Source organism: Centroberyx affinis, unplaced genomic scaffold, assembly GCF_046629955.1.
Source record: "Centroberyx affinis isolate AG114_WGS23_722 - 3 ecotype Tasmania unplaced genomic scaffold, CSIRO-AGI_Caff_v1 ptg001292l_1, whole genome shotgun sequence".
In the NCBI taxonomy this organism is placed as follows: domain Eukaryota; kingdom Metazoa; phylum Chordata; class Actinopteri; order Beryciformes; family Berycidae; genus Centroberyx; species Centroberyx affinis.
In genome coordinates this window covers 312776-327473 of record NW_027279798.1, presented here as the reverse complement: position 1 = coordinate 327473, position 14698 = coordinate 312776, and the positions used below count along the sequence as shown (strand labels likewise).

At 41.7% G+C, this 14698-nt stretch overlaps 2 protein-coding genes across 5 annotated transcripts; one reads left to right on the top strand and one right to left on the bottom strand.

Moving 5' to 3' along the window:
* tmem62 (transmembrane protein 62) lies at positions 1 to 7721 on the top strand. Of its 2 annotated transcripts, XM_071525422.1 has the most exons (14): positions 1 to 38; positions 193 to 397; positions 849 to 960; positions 1128 to 1265; positions 1836 to 1881; positions 2388 to 2529; positions 3077 to 3201; positions 3651 to 3773; positions 3875 to 4030; positions 4428 to 4587; positions 4809 to 5007; positions 5263 to 5358; positions 6246 to 6364; positions 6965 to 7721. In XM_071525422.1, the coding sequence occupies exons 1-14, from the start codon at positions 1 to 3 to the stop codon at positions 7283 to 7285; spliced, it is 1980 nt and encodes a 659-aa protein (XP_071381523.1). In that variant the 3' UTR covers positions 7286 to 7721. The 2 variants fall into 2 exon arrangements, with proteins under 2 accessions (XP_071381523.1, XP_071381524.1); XM_071525423.1 differs by lacking the exon at positions 1 to 38 and having other exon boundaries at positions 197 to 397; positions 5254 to 5358.
* A 38-nt stretch (positions 7722 to 7759) lies between these two features.
* Positions 7760 to 14674, bottom strand: ptgr2 (prostaglandin reductase 2). 3 transcript variants are annotated; one of them, XM_071525413.1, is made up of 8 exons: positions 14470 to 14674; positions 14223 to 14341; positions 13700 to 13891; positions 12350 to 12520; positions 11524 to 11733; positions 10744 to 10953; positions 10575 to 10614; positions 7760 to 10454 (listed from the first exon to the last, which is right to left on the bottom strand). In XM_071525413.1, exons 1-8 carry the CDS (start codon positions 14504 to 14506, stop codon positions 10390 to 10392), a joined length of 1044 nt encoding a protein of 347 aa, XP_071381514.1. In that variant the 5' UTR covers positions 14507 to 14674; the 3' UTR covers positions 7760 to 10389. The 3 variants fall into 3 exon arrangements, with proteins under 3 accessions (XP_071381514.1, XP_071381517.1, XP_071381515.1); XM_071525416.1 differs by lacking the exon at positions 11524 to 11733; XM_071525414.1 differs by lacking the exon at positions 12350 to 12520.
* Between the last annotated feature and the right edge of the window lie 24 nt (positions 14675 to 14698).

Sequence of the window (14698 nt, the reverse complement as noted above, 5' to 3'; positions counted from 1 at the left end):
ATGCATCTCTCTTGGCGGCGATGGAAGCAGCAGCCACGGTCTGACTCTTACCTCTGAGCCATGTAGCTAGCTTGTCCGCTAGACCCGTAGTTAATGTTAGTCTGCTTCGTGCCCTTCCCTTAGTTAGTCCCAGCAATAGCTAGCTTTTCTGTCCGGGACAGCAGCAGCTAGCCCGCTCTGTCGCCACTACAGGAGGATGCTGAGGCTGTTCGGCGCGCTGGTTATCCTTGGACTGGCCCTGGCGTGCATCACCTCCTGGGTGCTGGAAAGCTACGACACGGCTTGGCACCCTAAACGGAGTGTTCAGCGCCTCGCTGCCGGTGATGGAGATGAATCCAAGGGGAGTTTTCCACCATTCCCCGGCGGCGAGCTGGATAATATATTCTGGTTTATACAGGTGAGGTGTTATTCTGTCTTGCTAGCTAGTCTTGTAAGCTGTCAACCATTATGAGATGACTGCAGCCCAGATGCAATCGGCATTTCTGTATTAGATAGATCCTCACACTGCTGTGACTTTAACATCAGTAGAATATGTGCCACTGGCTTGGTATTGTTGTAGGTAAGGTGGGTTGCCCACTGAACTCTTGCTGAATGATTGACTGAATGAGGTCACTGACCAGCCATCTGTGTCAGTGCCATGAAAACAGGTGAAACATAAGTAGTAGTCAGACTTTGAACTCTGTTGTAATATGCAGTCTGGGTAATGCCTGTAATAAAAAAAGAGTGCACACATGCCAGATCTGTGATAATTTCTAACCTCTCTCCTCATGTCATCACTGTCATTACATGTCAAAATAGACACCTTGTTGATTATTAACCCTGATTCTGGTCTTTGTGTCTGATTCAAGGTGTCTGACATCCATATTAGCCGATTTCATGACCCAAGACGCATTCCAGATTTTGAAAAGTTCTGCACTGACACCATCGAAGTGATTAAACCAGCTCTAGTGCTTGCGACAGGTAATTCCCCTGATCCTTAACTGGTTGAATTTCATTGTAAAGTGGGTGTGGCTGTCATCTCCCTGCAGTCCAAGCCATGTCTTTTTTTGCCATTCGTGTGTCACATGGTTTGTTCCTTGATGCCACATCGTCTCTCAAATCTCAATGTGTCCTTTTCCCCACCGCAGGAGATCTGACGGACGCTAAAACGGAGAGTAAGGTGGGTTCCCTTCAGCACGAGGTGGAGTGGCAGGCCTACCACAATGTGCTGAAGAGGTCGCGTGTGATGGAGCGCACTAGGTGGATTGACATCCGTGGAAATCATGGTGACTAAACCGCAGCACTTGGCATCTTCTCCCCTGTGTAATGTTGCCAAATTCACTGGTTGAACTGAAACATCTGAGAATGTAAAGTGTATTAGAGGATGGAAAGAACCCATTAACTGTGGTGTATTTTAGCATCAGAGGAAGTCAGCCTCCTCCTCCTCCTCCTCACTGCTTTCCCCTCTGTTATTGGATCGCGAGCTATTAGATGTGGAACAAGATATCCCCACTTTGTAACTGTCCAAAAAAAAAAATCTATGATATTGAATCTGCAGGGATTCTCTATCAGATATTCAGCTATTATCGATCACAGTTGTTGATGTGTGTCCTGTGAGTTCATCAGTTCGTCTGTTTTCTGGTAATGGCTGGTTTTGTTCGATGTCTTGCAGTAATATGAGGAAATGTGATCCCGGAATTAAATGTGCGCCATCCCGTGGGAGGCTGTTCATTAGACATTAGTCTGGCCCTTCACAGTGAAGCTCATACCACTCAACTGTCACTGACCTCTTGTTTACCCATCATCGTGCTTGAACATGCTGCCCAGTATCATAATTGTTTCATTTCTCCTGACAGATGCCTTCAACATTATGTCATTGGACAGCATCAACAATTATTACAGGTCAGTATGGTATGGTCAGTACCACAATCAATGCACTGAAGTGACATGTAGTCTGAGTTCATCCATTCAGAGCCTGCTCCCGCATGTCAGGCTCTCAAGCTGGGTGTAAAGTCGATCACAGTGCCTTGCCTCTATAGTGGGCTGCCTGCCTGTGAAACATGAGTAGTAGCAGACCTATTTATTGACATTAATCCAAGCTGTCTGAGCTATCTGAGGCCCAAAATAGAAGCACGGTCTACATGGACAGACTGCCTCTTCTGTCTTTTGACACAAATTATGCTTTATGTGCCTTTGCTGTTACTCTTAATGCTGATTGATCTCTTGTCTGCTTAATATTCTTAATGTTGTGGTCATTTTCTGCAAGACAAATCCCCTCTCTTGTGCGTTCCTCATTCATTAATTCATGCATTAGATTATCTCAGGGCTCTATTAGGATAGTAGCTACTGGCTGTGTCCCAAACTTCTGTATCTTGTTGCTAACTTTCACTTCCCTCATTTCTCTCCAGAAAGTACTCCGCCAATCAGAAAGTGGGCTCTTTCCACTATGTTCACAAAACTCCCTTTGGCAACTACTCCTTCATCTGCGCGGACGCCACCCTCACTCCAGGACCCAAGAGGCCGTATAATTTCTTCGGTATTCTCAACCAGGTATGCCTCTCTAGCAGCTTCTCTGGACAGATGATTAGGTAATGCAGAAAACATCCATTCACTGAATTTATGACAAGGTTCACAAAGCAGCAAAAACACTGTAATTATTGGGTCAATCATTTATTCACTTGGATCTGTTTAATCCCCTGCACTCAGACCCCTCTGGTGAAATGCTTACACTTATGTGAATCTCAGAGGGCTTTGCAAAAAAAAACAAAATTCCTATTTACATTTTGTGTTACAACATCAGATGAAATTGGCCAATGAAGCAGGAAATAGTTACCAGACACCAAAGAAAAATGTAGAAGAGCAAATTGGGGTATTATAAACATACACAGCTTCAACACTAGAACATATGGTGATACTTGACTATATTATGTGATGAATGAGTGCTCTAAATTCTAACTTTCTAAAATGAAAATTAGCTCGCCATCAGTCTTTCTGACCTTAAATCAATAGAAGGAGTTACACAATGATTGATGAAAGTAATGGAATGTTGATTTAATAAAATTCATTTAATAATGTTCCCTTTTTCAACGTCGTACAGACTCAAATGGACTTGCTGGCCACGTTCAGAGCTGAGAGTCTGAAAAGCAACCAGTCCATCTGGTTTGGCCACTACACCACCTCCACTGTCATCTCACCCTCTCCAGGAGTCCGGGAGATGATGAGGTAAGAGAGGAGCGCGTGTGGGATCCTGGGCCAGTATTCATAAACTGGCTGGGGAACAAACTTCTTTTTTTTTTGTCTGGCCATTTTCCAAAAATTCAACAGCCTTTGCCTTTTTACCAGCAAGCTAGATTTTTAGAATAGAACCTAAAAAATCATGGTTGGTAATCTGCCAGAATAGAAAAATGCAGCACCTATAGCCAGAGGACAGCAGCACTTGACTGGCAGCTAATTTCATCATGTTGAGTATCTTAAAATAGGAGTGATGATCTGAGACAAGTCTTTGTTAAGTCTTTATGGTCATGTAACATGTTTTTTTTAGGATCAGTATTTCTGTTTGAAGTATTTTTAACGATAATGCTGTTATTCTGCATTGTTGGAAATGTAATTACTAGACCAATTTGATTAGCCTGCCTCATTTTGAATACTTGGACTGTTCCCTTCATGTTTAGCTCTGCTGTTGCCTATCTGTGTGGCCACCTGCACACTCTGGGGGGCCTGATGCCCGTCCTCCACAGCCGACACCCCCGAGGCACCCTGGAGCTGGAGCTGGGCGACTGGATGGACAACCGCAGGTAAGACAAAATCATAACAAACTCTTTCTTTCCCTCTCTCTTACTGCTTCCGTTGTCCGTTGTTCCGTTGTGCTCAGTACATTCCCATTCTCTTTTTCCAGGTACAGAGTTCTGGCCTTCGATCATGACCTGCTGAGTTTCTCTGACCTGAGGTTTGAGCAGTGGCCTGCAGTGCTCATCACCAACCCCAAGGAGGCGCAGTACCTGCATCCCGGAGTGGAGCCACTGGGGCGAATACGGAGATCGACGCACATCAGGTGTCTGTGCTGTGTGTGTTGTCCTGAATCCTCAACTCCCTCACCTACTCCGCTACATGTGCCATACACTCAGCTTTATAGAACACCTGTCATCATATCATATTAGTCTGTTTGTGAATGATTTGTCTCCCAATATTGCTTGTTTGGGGATGAGAATTTTCTGGCTTTCTGCATTTTAGGCTTTTGGGCAAAACACTCCTATTAATTCCCACTTTAGTTTTCTGTTTTCCTTCTTCTGTCCCTTTTATAACTTAACAAAAGAGGTTTTGTTCATCACAAAGTGCTACACAGAGACATAAATACAGATTAAAAACTACAGAGAACAAACACATGATGAGATTGTCTTCATCAGATTCTACATATTCTAACCATTTTTTTTTCTCCTGTGTCTCCATAGGATCTTGGCCTTCTCCGAGGCTCCAATCACAGCGGTGCATGTGAGCGTAGATGGTGAGCTGTTGGGGAAAGGCCACTCTGCTGGAGGCCCTCTGTATGTCGTGCTATGGGACCCTTCTCTCTACCTCACTGGGCTGCACACCGTTAGTGTTAAAGTGGAGGTTGGTACAGCATCCATCTTCCCAGCATTTGTCTTCCCATTAAAGATGTAGGTGTGCTCTAGGAATTTAAGCCTATTCTACTGTTGTGTCATTTTAAGTTGCTCTGGACAAGAACATCAACGAAATGCAAAATGTAGAATTAATCACATTTATGTAGTTAACAGTCTGCTGCCTTTATCATCGTTGTATGTCTATGTGTGTGTCCATGTGTGTGTGTTCAGGACTCGGCAGGCCGGTCGACGGTGCGGGAGCAGCAGTTCACTCTGGAGGAGGACCTGACTCCCAGCTTTGGTTTCGTGCAGTCCTTCATCCTCCTCACAGACCACTACATCCTGGGCCGGGTGGCCTTTGTTGTCACGATGCTGCTGAACATTGGTGTGCTGCTGGTCTTCAGGTTCCTGCGTGTTCCCTCCGGCAGAGGTTAGCCGACACTGACGACTCACGCATCAAAATGTCTCTTTATTTACACGCGATCGCATTGCAGTTCCATTGACATTACACTCACATGTAGTCCGCAGAGTCTGATTGTGGACAATGCCCAGAAGAAACCAAATTGGAGACTTGCTCTTTTCAAGACTGCATTTTACTTTGATGTATGTGTAGTTATTTGACCTACAGTAATTATTCTGTTTTCTTTACTTACCCATTTCTGCTCTTTTTCTCTAGCATCTACAGGGTTGACCTCTCAAGCGTGCATGTCGCTCCACCTGGTCAGTAAAATGGACACCTTCTACTACTCTCTCCTGCTGTTCAACCTGTGCACAGCCTTAGGTGGGTGAACTGCTGTCTGTCTCTGTCTCTGTCTTGTGTTCAGGCTGCACACTCCTTCACTTTGAACATAGTATTGTGATACCAAAACTGTACAATATCTATGATATTAAAGATTTTGAGATATTGTAGTATCATAAGTTGTTGTTCCGTTGAACCAAAGTTTGGGTATGGCAGCATTATTAAATAAACAACAAACGATGCATCCCAATGTCCGAACTCTAAAGATTGTAAGCACAAGACAGATTAGCATTCCCTATGATCTGTTTCAACTATTTGAATATTGATGAGCAAGTAGTTTTCTCTACTATCCGAGATGCTATCAGTGGTGGAAGAAGTACTGAGATCTTTTACTTAAGTAAAAGTAAAATACAACAATGTAAAGATACTCCATTACAAGTAAAAGTCCTGCATTCAAAATCTTACTTAAGTAAAAGTACATAAGTATTGGCAGCACAATGTACTTAGAGTATCAAAGTAAACGTACTCATTATGCAAACTGTCCCCTTTTAGAGAGTTATGTTTTTCATAAATTATTGGAATATTAATACTGATTTATTGACATACATGTACATGTAAGCAGCATTTTAAAATTGTCAACGTGAAGCTAATCTTAACAATTTAGCTATACTTTTGGGTAGTCTAATCTATAACAATGCTATTAGTAAAAAGTACAATATTTCCATGTAGTGGAGTATAAGTACAAAGTAGCATAAAATGGAAATACTCAAGTAAAGTACAAGTACCTCAAAATTTTACTTAAGTACAGTACTTGAGTAAATGTACTTAGTTACTTTTCACCACTGGATGCTATGATATTTAGTGTGGTATGGTATTGTAATATGGTATTGTTAAAACACCCTGTGTTGGCTCACCCTGTCCTCCTGCAGGTCCGTGGTTCGTAGGAGAGCTGATAGACGGGCACAGCGGCGCCTGCTTCGCCTTCGGGGTGTTCATCGATGGACACTTCCTGGAGGGCAGCCTCACTTATGTTGTTGGAGTTGTTCAAGTAAGAAAGCGTTTTGTTTTTTTAAATAAATTATTCAGCATGTCTGTACACCTAGATGCTTTCTTTGCATATGTATGGCCCTCTGTAACCGTGCTTATGTGAATAGACACATTTGTGTATATATATTGTTTTCTTCATGCACTAATTTTTCCCAAATTTGTTAAATATTGCATATATTTTCTTTTTTTTTTACTTAATTTGTTATATATTTGTATATATTTATATATATTTTATGTATTTCTCTTATATTTCTTTCATTTGTTTTGTTTTTCTCAATAAGTTCTACTGCTACTAATGCTGGTATTTTCACACCCTCTTAATCCATACCTTTTCATACTTCCATTCATACATTTCTACTTAATGTGTTCTAGTGTTCAAACTGTCATTTGCTATGTCTATATAACACCCTTTTGTTATATTCTTATCTGTCTTCTGTTGTTTCCTTGCTGTGTCCTAGTACTATTTGCAACAGCTTAATTTCCTCTCGATGATTATTAAAGCTTCATCTTATCTTAAGGACCGAGAAGTCAACTGATCTCATTTAACTGTGAAAGTAAACGACTAACTCCTCATCTCCTCCCCACCTCTTCTCCCTGCCAGCTGGTGTTCTTCAACATGCCCCTCACCTGTTACCTCTGCTGGAGCCTCCATCAGCGTTGCCGCGGCAACACCTTCCGTTCCCACTTCCTGCGGCCGGGCTGCCGCTGGCGGACTCTGGCGCTCCACCTGTCCATGCTGCTGCTGCTCACCTGGCAGGCCTACTCCTGCTACTTCCTCCTGGAGACCTACGGCCCCGTGGCCTTTTTCCTGTCTCCGGTTCGCACGTGGGCACTAGGGCTCAGCCTGCTATTGGTCTACCGCGCCTGGACAGGCCCCGCCCCTCAACTCCGTGACAACAGCAAGAGCGGCTCTCCCTCTTGACAGTAATTGCACTGCGTCGAGCCTGACTCACGGTTGTATTTTGCCGTCTCTCTCCACCCTGACACGCCTCAGACGGTTTTCCCCACACAGCAAACCCCTCCTTCTCTTTCGCTCTTCCTTCCAAAGCCACTTTACATCACTCACTATCCTGTTTCTAGATAGTATTGTTTATTTAATATGCATGTTATCGTAGAGCACCGGTGAGCACATTTCTGGCCATATTCATAGCAATGTGTACAGTGTAAAAAAAAAAAAAAAAACATGGATACAATGAGGGTTATATAGCCTATTTCAGCTATGTGAGGACTAGTCCAACGTATGCTGCAGTTGACAGTATATAAGAGCTGTATTCTGCTGTGGTTTAAGCTGACTCATTGACTTGAGCTTTAGCACTTTTTGGAAGTGTTGCCTTGGCCAACTGCCACTTCACCACTGCCAAAGGATGAATAAGAAAGATATTACCTTTTACCCCCCCCCCTTAAAACCCATCCATTCACTGATGAAGGCTGGATGTGCCAAACCCCCCCCCCATGTTTACCTTCCTACACAAAAATCCTTTTGCAGGAGAAAGGAGTGCACCGCATTTTTCTATGAGCTTTTTCCCCCCTACACAGGCCTAAAACACCCGTGATTGAGAAAGTGTGGAAGTCCCTTTGGTGGAGATGACAATGCCGCCGCCTAAATGATCATTCTCATATTTTGAACTTGTGCTCTCTACACATGAATACAGGAAATACATTATGAATCAAACAAGTAGTTAATTCATGTACGAGTAGTTTATGAGTGAAAGTGTGTGTACAAAAACAAAAAAAAACAAAAAAAAAACAACAAAACATTAAATTCCTTTGCACATAGCTGAACTGCCACTAATTACTGTTCTCAATATTCACATTGGAATGGTCATATCAAAATAGAGACATTCGTATATACTGTAGCCCTGCACATTTTTGTACAATTATTGGGTTCTGAACTTGTTGTAATGCCAATTTTCACACAGACACGGAGAAGCAGGCCTGACTTTTCATGCTCCTTCTGACGTCACTATAGAAAGCAGCTGTTTGTTTCTCAGGAATGTGAGCACTTGAACAATAGGCTGGTCCCAGTAGTATTTCAGGAACTGACAAATACGACAATGTTTTTATACTCCACAGTAGCTCAGTGAACTTAAACCATGTTGAACAATCGAGATGTGTGGTGGCTTTAAAAAAAAAAAAAGAAATGAATGTGATATAGCTGTGGTGAAATGCGATGATCCTGTACTATGCTGTTTTATTTATTTATTCTGATTGTATTGTGTGATTTATTTACCCCCCTCCCCTCCCCTCCCCTCCCTCCCTCCCCTTATGTTATATCTCTGCACTGGTACTGGGCATTCCTCGCCCGGGAGGCTAGCCCTCCCTCGCAGCGAGTCTGCTTAGGAAAAGGTGAAGGCATTCCCTGCTTTTTGAAGTTTTAATTTGACAGCTATTGTGTGTGAAGTCGTGTTTGTCCCGACTGTGCAGAATGTAACTTCCTATTTGTGACGGTGTGAGAGCAGTAGACAGAGTCTGTTGCACTCTACTTCAGTCCTTTCTAGTCGATAGCGGCAGGTGCCCCGGTTCCACAAGAACAAAACTGATTCAAATATGTACGGGGGAACCACACTCATCTGGTGTTTTCACAGAAGCAAAGATGTAAAAAAAGTTAAATCCCGGTGTTTCTTAAACCATTCCTAGTGCAGAAGAATTGCTCGGTGCAGCGATAAGCCAAGAGTTTCAATATTAGGACTTTGTTAGTGTCTAAAATACAAAAATCATGCACACTGAGCAATAATTTGCACTCGCGTCTACCATGGTTTAATTCATGCAACAAGATAACTTTTTTGCCTCTGCTTAGGCAAGTGTGTGTACTTTTCCATCTGTACGAGAGCAGCACCATGTGTATATTTCCAGTGTTAAGACAGATATCTTGAATTAATGAATTTGTTGTTTTTGGGGAGCAAAAAACTGATCTTCTCTATAATGATGCTCAGTACCTCTCTCAAGCTACGGGACACATCCACTAGGGGGCAGTATTGAATGGATTTGGAGGGTAAAGGGGGACGACTGAGCCGCATTTTTCTTAATGTGCTTTTTACCTCACTTTCACTTTTCACTTTCAAATTATGCATGGGACTTTTTTTTTTGTTTCTTTCTTTTTGCATAAAAGCACCAAAAGTTTGTCTTGATGAGATAAGCTCGAAAGCTCATTGATATCACAATCCAAATTCACTGATGACTATGGTAAATGAAGTAGAAGCTGGTTCTAATTGTTTCGTACTGTACACTGGTTGATTGTTCACCATGAGAAAATCAAAGTTTGGCTGTTTTTGCTCTGTTAGACACATTTTCTCCTCATGGTTAACCACCAGTACGTCTCTTGACAAGCAATATAGTTGATGTACTGGTGTTTACTTGACTTGCTCTGCATCCCCTCCTGTGTTACCATAGTTAAGTATATGAATGAATAGATGATTTTACACCGGCCACATCTTTTTATTGTGACAACTGAAATGAGAGCAAACCACGATTTTATTTTGTTAATGGTTTATAGTGCTGTGAAATAAATTGTTCATTACAGTAAATCATATTCTGTGTTTGTCTCTACATCATCATCACATAAAACTTGTATTGCAATTCCATTATCATAATGGAGAATTAAGAGAAAAATGCACAAACGCTGACCTGAGCCATGACATAATACTGCAATACATACTGTCGTGTAATACACCAAATATAGTGATTCAGTACTGCAATATTCTGCTTTTCTTCCATTTGACTACAGTACCAATTAAAAAAAATTAAGTTAATAAGTATTAAAAATTCAAGACTTTTCTGACTTTCAAGCACTCTTCAAAGATCATTTTATTATTCTCAAGAACATAATTTCAGAGAACATTATATGATTTTTCATTTATAGCCTTCAAATGGTAATAAAATATTAATAATTGTTATCAACAAATCAATGCAATATCTTCCCCGGGTTCATTAACTTCATGTTAATAGCGGTGATAGAAAGGCAGCGGTGCGTTTATTTCCCAAGGCCTTTAGTGAGTGCGGTCTCTACTGGAGGAGAAGTCATTTCCTTCACTCTGATAACTTTATAATTTGCTTGCCGACGTTTCCACCTTTCATCATGGAGCAAAATGCCACTGCAAGAAAATGAGAAAATCATTTAACTCCCACTACAGACATTCTGCTGCTCATCGCAAGGCCAAATAACAAATAGTCACACAAATAGAGACGAACGCTAGATTTAAAAACACACGTACCTCCCATATTCTCAATGCCGCTCACCACTGTTTCCAGGACCTAAAAAAAATGGAAACAAAATGACAACATAAATAACAAAGGTAGAGAAGAGCAAGAGGCATGTGAGTGAATAAGGACTCAGCTGCCCACACATCATCATCATCATCATCATCTTCATCTCCTCCTTACCTTGATTTGGCCTGATTTAACCCACTGGCTGAGCTGGAGGAGGGCGGCCTCTGTTTTCTCCATGTAGTTCAGCACCATGAATCGCTCCCGGGTGATGCTCTTGCTTCGCAGCACCTCCTGTGTCTCCTCGCTCAGGGGCGGAGGGTAAGGCACGTCCTTGTTGTACTGGGAGATCTGACCGCACAGGATCACATGGCTGCCATGGTTCATCTTAGGGTGAGGAGGAAGGGGGGGGGAGTGTGTCAGATCAAAGAGTTCATAAGAAACAACACAAGCTGATGAGGAGCGAGAGAGGAAGCTCTTCTGGATCCATAGCCAACACTTCTTCAACACAACTGGTGTGCAGGTCCAAATAATGTAGAACTTTATTATGATTGGTTGAAAATGTTTTATCATTGTCTCTGCATCCAAAAAAATCACTCCGAGACCAAACCAATAGTGATCGTTTTGGCTGTTTATAGTTATTGTTGTAGTGGGAACACAGACATGCTATTTACTTACAATGATTTAAATCTATTTATAGTTATAGTTATCTTTATAGTTATCATTCTAGATATGAATGGGCCTTAAGTAAATGCAAAATATCCTGATTTGTGGTTGGAGGTTGAATAGTGGTTTTCCCCTTATAATTTTAAGGGGGGAAAAAACACCTCACAGAATCTACACATTTTACCAGCCAGAAATACCCCAGAAAATGAAAGAAAAACATCCACAGTTTCTCTTTGGGCCTGCCTTTATGCCGCCACAATAGCACACACACAGACACACCTGATACAGTACCTGTGCTATTACAGTGTCGCTGATGGGACCTCCCACGTTGTCGAAGTAAACGTCTACGCCGTCCGGGCAGCACTCCCTCAGCCGAGCGGGAACGTCGTCCTGCCGATAGTCGACGGCCGCGGAGAAGCCGAGGTCTTCCACTAACGCTCTGCACTTCTCAGCAGAACCGCAGACGCCGACCACCTTCACACAGCCGTCCAGACGGCCGATCTGGGGAAACAGCGTCAGGGTTTCACTTCCTTTCATGTGATCTAATCTAAGTACTCAATATTAATGTTCATGGTTAGCTGGAGCAGATGTGCGGCCCCGAGTGTGATTTCCCAAATGTAGTAATTATAGTTCCATCACCTACCATCAACCATCTTTCTCACATCTTTCTTACATTTGAATGAGACAAAGATCATCTCAAGAAATGGCATGGTTCACTGAAATGTTTTACTGATTTACAAGATAAATAACTGAAACAAGTCAGTCTATGGGCGGATAAATGTGTGGAAAACCTACAGTTTTTAGAAATGTTGTTTTCTTGCATCATGCATTTTATCAGTATCACAGTATACAACCTTAAAGTCTCCATTAAATGAACTCACATTACTTTTACTTTATGGAAAACAGAGCATCTTTAATGGTGACCTCATGCTGCACCAGTAGGGGTAAATATAAATTCCAACCATTAAAACCATCACAGATATTTGAACAATCCAGCCCCTCCGCCCCTCCCATCAAATAAAACAGCCTTTCTCTCTCTGACTGATATTCCATTGGTTTTGACTTGTGAATGATCTCTCCCTTCGGTATGTGGAAATGTGGAGTTTCCTGTGTGTACCTGTCCAGCGATGGAGCCGCAGGCCCCAGCCGCTCCGCTCACCACCATGGTCTGATTGGCCCCTTTGGTCACATGACCCTTCTCCCTAATGCCCAGCAGCGCAGTGAGGCCCGTTATACCGACTGCACCCAAAAAGTAGGACAAGCGTCCGTCGACCAACTGTGGGTCCAGCTGCAGTAGAGAGAGGGTAAAGTTTACAACTGATAATATCAACTGATATCAATATCCATACTAGTGCTGAAAAGATTAGTCGATTAATCAATCTACATAAAATTAATTGATTATAATTTTGATAATCAATTCATAATTTTAGTTATTTATCGAGTGAAAATACCACATATTTGCTGTTTACAGCTTCACAAATGCTAAGATTTGCATTTCTCCATTTCATATCATTATAAAATTAATGCTTTTTTTTGGCTGCTGGTCAGACTAAGTAAACAATTTTAAGACATCACTTTGGGCTCTGGTAACATGATGGGCATTTGTCATTACTTTTGAAGTTTTATAGACTAAATGATTAGTCGATTCATTGATAATGAAAATAATCATTAGTTGCAGTCCTAATCCATACATGGCTTTTCTCTTACATGCAGCGTGCTATCAGTACGGGGCATGAGAAATTCAAAAAGTTCAATAATAAATGTTCAATAAGATTGACAGGTGCAATTCAGGGGAATGAAGGCATAACAATGAAGGCATAACATAAGGTAATAATAATCATATTAGAGCTGCAACGATTAATCGATTAGTTGTCAACTATTAAATTAATCGCCAACTATTTTGATAATCGATTAATCGGTTTGAGTAACTTTTTAAGAAAAATAAGTCAAAATTCTCTGATTCCAGCTTCTTAAATGTGAATATTTTCTGGTTTCTTTACTCCTCTATGACAGTAAACTGAATATCTTTGGGTTGTGGACAAAACAACATCATCTTGGGCTTTGGGAAACACTGATCGACATTTTTCACCATTTTCTGACATTTTATAGACTAAACAACTAATCGATTAATCGAGAAAATAATTGACAAATTAATCGACAATGAAAATAATCGTTAGTTGCAGCCCTAAATCATATGTAATAATGTAACATTTGCTGTTTGCTTTTAAAGTATCATGAGTGCATATATTTTTTAGCCAGGATGGTCCAAGTCGAACCCCTAACCCTGGATCTGTTAATGACATATTATATCCATTGAGCTTTACAAGAACACATCCTAGTTGTCCACACAAATTATCAAATGCATCGCCCTTTTTGGCAATACATTTGAAGGCAATTCTGACATAATTTACCTGGGGACCCTCAAGCAGAAAACATGCCACTGCTGAAAGAGAGCAGTAAGTCTCACCTTCTGTAAGACACTTCCTTTTACAACGTCATGGGTCTGCCAAGACCAGTTGAATGAAGTGACCACATCTCCCTCAGAGAGAGCACCGCAGCGGCTGGACTCGACCACACCGACCCCTCCACCGTCCACACACTCAGACAGACCCCATGGAGTCAGGTACTCTGCACCTGTGTCTTCATTCAGACGGCATCGCTGAGAGCCGCAGGGGAGGATAGAGAAGTATCATAAAGCAGGAGTTAAGTAGGGATGGTGGAGGAGGTGAGGGAGTTTTTCCTGTGATTTTATATTGACGTATGTGGGACTGACTGAATTTGCATAGCTTGAGTGCAGGAAGTTTTAGTTAGATGCCACAGGTGGGCTCCTACTGGCTCCCCTCCAGTTTTTTTTTTTTTAATTGAACCAAAACTTTAAATGCAGACTGTCTATTCAAAAGAGTTGCGTGTGATAACATTCATTTACCACATAGTCTGTAAAATTAACGATGCTAAAAGTTGTCAAAATATGTCAGTTCTGAATGCAATACCATGTAAGGGTCGACAGAGAGGTAAAATGTTCGGACGAGGACCTCCCCCTCTTTCAGGTCAAGTGGTAAAGTCGTCTCCTCAAGGCGGAAATTTTCAGGAACTGGCACCCCATTTTTACCTTGATGAAGAGAATTTGCAAAATTAAGTAAACGCTAGCCACCAGGGTTCAGTAAATTTACAGCACGGAGAGACACGAAATGAGGACAACATCTTCGGATATGAAAAAAATGTTATTTTACTTCATACCAGGTCGGGAGTTGAGCACGACTCTTTGCACCTGCATCCTTAAAGTCGTAACGGTGTCTGTTTTGATACACAGACCTGGCAACACACTTCTGACTTTTTACACGGAATCACTGCGTTAAGAATGTGACTTAGAAATCGTTGTATCTTAAACAGCAACAAGAAAATTAGCCAACAAATTACAACATCGACTCTCAGCGCTGTTTTTATTAGCAAACATGTACCAGCTGCA

Excerpts from the sequence above, each read along its gene's own strand:
- tmem62 (XM_071525422.1), top strand. The coding sequence starts at position 1 with ATGCATCTCTCTTGGCGGCGATGGAAGCAGCAGCCACG. Across the intron at positions 1,882-2,387 it reads AGCATCAACAATTATTACAG|AAAGTACTCCGCCAATCAGA; the intron begins GTCAGTATGGTA and ends ATTTCTCTCCAG. Across the intron at positions 4,031-4,427 it reads CGGAGATCGACGCACATCAG|GATCTTGGCCTTCTCCGAGG; the intron begins GTGTCTGTGCTG and ends GTGTCTCCATAG.
- ptgr2 (XM_071525413.1), bottom strand. The coding sequence starts at position 14,506 with ATGCAGGTGCAAAGAGTCGTGCTCAACTCCCGACCTG. Across the intron at positions 10,954-11,523 it reads GCGACACTGTAATAGCACAG|ATGAACCATGGCAGCCATGT; the intron begins GTACTGTATCAG and ends CCTCACCCTAAG. Across the intron at positions 10,615-10,743 it reads TTAAATCAGGCCAAATCAAG|GTCCTGGAAACAGTGGTGAG; the intron begins GTAAGGAGGAGA and ends CATTTTTTTTAG.